This window comes from Salvia splendens, chromosome 12 (assembly GCF_004379255.2).
Source record: "Salvia splendens isolate huo1 chromosome 12, SspV2, whole genome shotgun sequence".
Lineage (NCBI taxonomy): Eukaryota > Viridiplantae > Streptophyta > Magnoliopsida > Lamiales > Lamiaceae > Salvia > Salvia splendens.
In genome coordinates this window covers 19,091,672-19,096,265 of record NC_056043.1, presented here as the reverse complement: position 1 = coordinate 19,096,265, position 4,594 = coordinate 19,091,672, and the positions used below count along the sequence as shown (strand labels likewise).

Here is a 4,594-nt window from a genome sequence, read left to right as displayed (position 1 = left end):
AGAACTGAAAATTGAAAATTACACGAAAATCGAAACTGTCAAAGGAAATTAAACTTAGCCGAGTCGAGGAGGCCTCTTTCCGCAAGACGAGATACGCCCCGGTAGTGCTCTCGGTTTGGTGTATCGTCCCCAAAAATAAAATGGCTACGTCTCTGGTGAAACAGCACCGCAATCAATAGAGCTCCGGTAAACTGGAAGAGGAGAGGGCAGAGCTTCGGGAAGAAAGACAATGCAGAGAGAGTATGATGCTTGTGATTATGTTCGTATGTTGTTCTATATCCTAATGCAAGGAATGACTAGCCTATTTATAGGCTTGGTCCTTTGCGGGGTCAACTCAGCCTTGATGGCTGTCATCATGGCTCATCATGGCGGGCCTGTAACCATTGGCCGTTACGAGTTTGAAAGCTGGAGTGGTCGACGTTGAATCTAGACGCTGTACACGCCCTAGTTCAACCGTCACATGTGGACTTCATGAAGCGACTTGATCAAGACACTGATCAAGTCATCGCCCAAGGGGCAGCAGGCCGAGTTGATCAGGCTGCTGATCAAGGTGCAGCATGTCAAGTTGATCACGCTGCTGCCCAAAACTGAGGTGGTCCAAATCATTAAGTCTGGATCCAGGGGCAAGCCCAAGTACCATGTCCAAGTCCAAGTCCAAGTCCACGGGCACGGCTCGGCTCAGCGCGCGTGTGCGCGCGTGTGGGCTTTTTCACCCATCTTAGTCCACGATAATTACTAAGTGTAATAAGTCACTTAATAAATACACATTTAAAGATGTGTCTCATCTCCTATGTGGGATAATTAACACTAGTTAATTACTCCTTACACTTTCAACTCATAGCTTTATCAAAGGCTACAATGTGGCCAACTTTTATCCACTATTTCTCACTCACCGGGAATCGAATTTGAGAAAGTGAATATACTACGGTCATCTACGCGGAACGTAGATCGACGCTATATCATTTAATTTCCAAAAATTAAATGTCTCATCACATTTATTATTGGTCAAACTTCATTGACCGGACATCTTAAATTCAAGATTCCAACACGTGTGAAGGGCAGTACTTCTGCTTCCAGAAAGGATACATTCTGTACTCAATAAGCCCGACTCATTCAAGGGAATCTGCATGGATGGAAAATGAATATAAGACCAAAGCTCTCAAGTAACAAGTAAGACTCTGGGAGGTCAATCAAGAAATAGCAAACAACGAATATAACTCAGTCTAGTCTAAAACCAATCACACAATAGTAAAAGAATAAGCCTAATGTAATCGGAAAATGCATGTACTGTGTGCCATTTATAGATAGATACTGCGGTTGAATTTGAACACACAAAGTTCTTGCAAACAATACATTTGGGGTGGTGCAAGTCCTTAGTGTTATTAATGGCGTATGGCGGCTTACGGTGGTCAGTCAAAAAACCACCATAAGGATATGGCGGCCGGCATGGCGGTATTATGGCGTAAATGGCGGTCGATAAATTAACAAATAAATAAAATACAATACATAACATAAGATGCAAAAAAATTTAAAAATATAATATCCCAAATAAAAACCAGTAGTTAAAACATAGTCTATGTTTAAAATTAAAGTCTTTCACTCAATATTCAATAATAAAAATGCAAAAACGGCAAAGTAAAATGCAAATTCATGTCTTCACTCCTCATCCCCATCTTCATCATCAAGAGCCATGTAGTCATCCTCGTCATCTTCATATCCTTCTTCCTCCTCTTCTTGCTCAAACTCTTGCTCAAATTCTTCTTCGTCTGATTCATCTACAAGAGTCATCTCTTCGACCACAGGCTGCAACTTTTCTTTTCCTTTACCTAATGTAGCTGCAGTCCGTGTATCTTTCTTGGAAGCTCGAACATAACTTGATGATGTGGAAGTGTCTTTTCTTTTTTTGGACCGAGTAAATGTGGTCGGTTCTCCAATCCCTGAAGCGTCATATGCAGTTACCATCAAAAACCAAATCTTGGCCAGTGCCAACAACTTCAGGATCATCCAGCTCGCCAACTAACCACTTATTGCACTCATCAATATCGTTGAGTGAGATGGGATCAATCTTATCTCTAATACTGTACCTTTCGCACAACTTTTGGTTGTATTTAACGTACACCAAATCGTGCATCTTCTGATGTTCAAGCCTATTCCTTTTTTTGGAATGAATCTATCACATAAAAATAATTAAAACTTGTTAATTATTGAATTATATTATAACTAAAAATCGTACTTAAAAAACAACTAAAATGCTTACTTGCTCGAAAACACTCCAATTACGTTCACAGCCGGAAACACTAGAAGTTAAGCTGAAGATCTTTATTGCAAGCCTTTGCAAATGTGGAGCATAATGGCCATATTTCTTCCACCATTGAGCTAAAAAAACAAAACAATATAATATTGAACGTGTGAATCAAACATAAAAAAGTACATGAAATTACAGTCACTTTGCTTTTCATAGGGAGACAGAGACAATCACGGTAATATCTAATCATTTATATCATATTAAAATTTAAAATATATATGCAAAATAAAAAATTAGAATAAATAAATTCACACCTGGAGCTAATCTCTTCCTATACCGCACCGCGAATTCGTGACTAGGGATGTCAATCGGGCCAGCCCACCGGGTTTCGGGCCAACCCTATTCGGGTTGCGGGTCAATCGGGTGTGGGCTAATCGGGTTGTTATTTTTTCGGGTTATAAAAGTTCAGCCCTAACCCTAAAAGCTCGGGTTTCGGGCTAGCCCATCGGGTTAATCGGGTTGCTACCGATAAAATTAACATGCGATCAATCCAATAAATAATGGTGAAAATTAGTTATATTTATAAAATGTAAAATATTTAATTATGATAAATTTGAGATATATGCGTAAACTCAAATATTAACATGATCAAATACTAATATTTGAGATTTATGCAACATAAAACATAAACATCAAGAAATTTTAAAGCATGTTTAGAAATTTAAATATATTTTTTTAGTGAATTTGAAGTTTCTAATTCATTTATCTATTATTATATTAATAAAAACTTAATATATAATTTATATATTTAATATATAAAATGGAAAGCTATTTTTTCAGTAATCTGTATTATAAAATAATCAATGAAGTGTCGAATTAGAGTCAAACAAATAGAACAATATAAATTTTATCGGGTTTCCGGGCCAGCCCATCGGGTTTTCGGGTCTGGCCCTAACGGGTTGCGGGTTAATCGGGTGCGGGCTAATCGGGCTGTAATTTTATCGGGCTTTCAGCCCTAACCCTATAAATTTGGCGGGTTATTCGGGTCAGCCCACGGGTTGCGGGCTAAATTGACATCCCTATTCGTGACCAAACCTTTACTACTTGTGTACAGTACCATCTCATCAAGTGCCTTGTCTTGGTCTTCTTCAATTGGCAGCAATCTTTCAACACATTCATATAATCCATTAGTAACCTCACGGTCAAATTCCAATCTCTTATTTTCATAAAAGATATCCAGATTTAAAATGTGCCCAGCTGCAAGGAGCGGCCTATGGAGCTGGCAATTCCATCTATCATCAATGATCTTAAATATATCTGCATATCTTTGTTCATTGTTGTTGAAAGATTTCATAATGGTTTCTTTCTCCTTCTCCATTGCCTCATAAATGTAGCCCATTGTTGATTTCTTTTCACTATCCACCAATCGAAGAACTCGTACAAGGGGAGCCATGACTTTGAGAATGAATACCACGTGCCTCCAAAAAGAAGGCATCATGACTGTTTTAGTTGCTTCTCTTCCTTTAGTATCCTTAGACAGCTTGTTTTGCACCCATTCGTCGCAAGTAAACATCTTTTGAGGTTGTCTTTTTGCTTGTGAATCATTTCTAATGAAAGAAAGGAGGTAGCAAAACGGGTAATAGCTGGCCTCACCAGTTCCTTCTTCTTTGTAAAACTTCTCAACAAACTCAAGGTAAAAGTGTGGCTATAAATATAGCCCACAAGAGCTACATCCCTTCGAATGGTGTTCTTAACCAAAGGAATCTTACCAATATCTTCTTGCATGAGATCAATGCAGTGTGCTGCACACGGAGTCCAGTAAAGATGTCTTCTCTTCTCCATTAACATTTTTCCTGCGGCTACATAATTGCTCTCATTGTCCGTTACCGCTTGGACAACATGTTCTTCACCGATCTCATCGACAAGCGAATCAAGTAGCTCAAACAGCTTCTCTCCTGTCTTCACAAAGCCGGTGGCATCAATAGATTTAACAAACACAGTGCCACAAGGTGAATTAACTAAAAAGTTGATTATAGTAATTTATTTGCTTACGATCTTTCCATCCATCCGACATAATGCTACCAACCATGCATTTTCCATTCGTCCTTCTTAGGTTCCAACAAAGTGTTAGTATACTCCAACTCTCTATTCAAAAGTGGAACTTAGATGTCATGAAAACTTGGTTTCGGCAAATGTTTTCCGAATGCACCAATGTCGTGAATCATATCTTCAAAGCTCTGCAACTTAACCAAGTTGAATGATAACCCCGCTTGGTACCAAAATCGGGCTATGGACTGGTGAACTCGGGCCACTTCTTTTTTGTCCACAAATTCTCTTATGTTTAACTGC

At 38.8% G+C, this 4,594-nt stretch overlaps 1 protein-coding gene across 1 annotated transcript; it reads right to left on the bottom strand.

The window, feature by feature from the left end:
• Positions 1-1,656: 1,656 nt before the first annotated feature.
• On the bottom strand, positions 1,657-3,698 carry LOC121757664. Its single transcript, XM_042153176.1, has 4 exons — positions 3,341-3,698; positions 2,258-2,376; positions 1,987-2,170; positions 1,657-1,937 (listed from the first exon to the last, which is right to left on the bottom strand). The coding sequence occupies exons 1-4, from the start codon at positions 3,696-3,698 to the stop codon at positions 1,657-1,659; spliced, it is 942 nt and encodes a 313-aa protein (XP_042009110.1).
• Between the last annotated feature and the right edge of the window lie 896 nt (positions 3,699-4,594).

Bases quoted from the DNA above. Each gene is read 5' to 3' on its own strand.
- LOC121757664 (XM_042153176.1), bottom strand. From the start codon at position 3,698: ATGGCTCCCCTTGTACGAGTTCTTCGATTGGTGGATAGTGAAAAGAAA. The intron at 2,171-2,257 runs GTAAGCATTTTA...TTTATGTGATAG, and splicing joins ATTGGAGTGTTTTCGAGCAA to ATTCATTCCAAAAAAAGGAA. The intron at 1,938-1,986 runs GCACTGGCCAAG...ATGACGCTTCAG, and splicing joins GGATGATCCTGAAGTTGTTG to GGATTGGAGAACCGACCACA.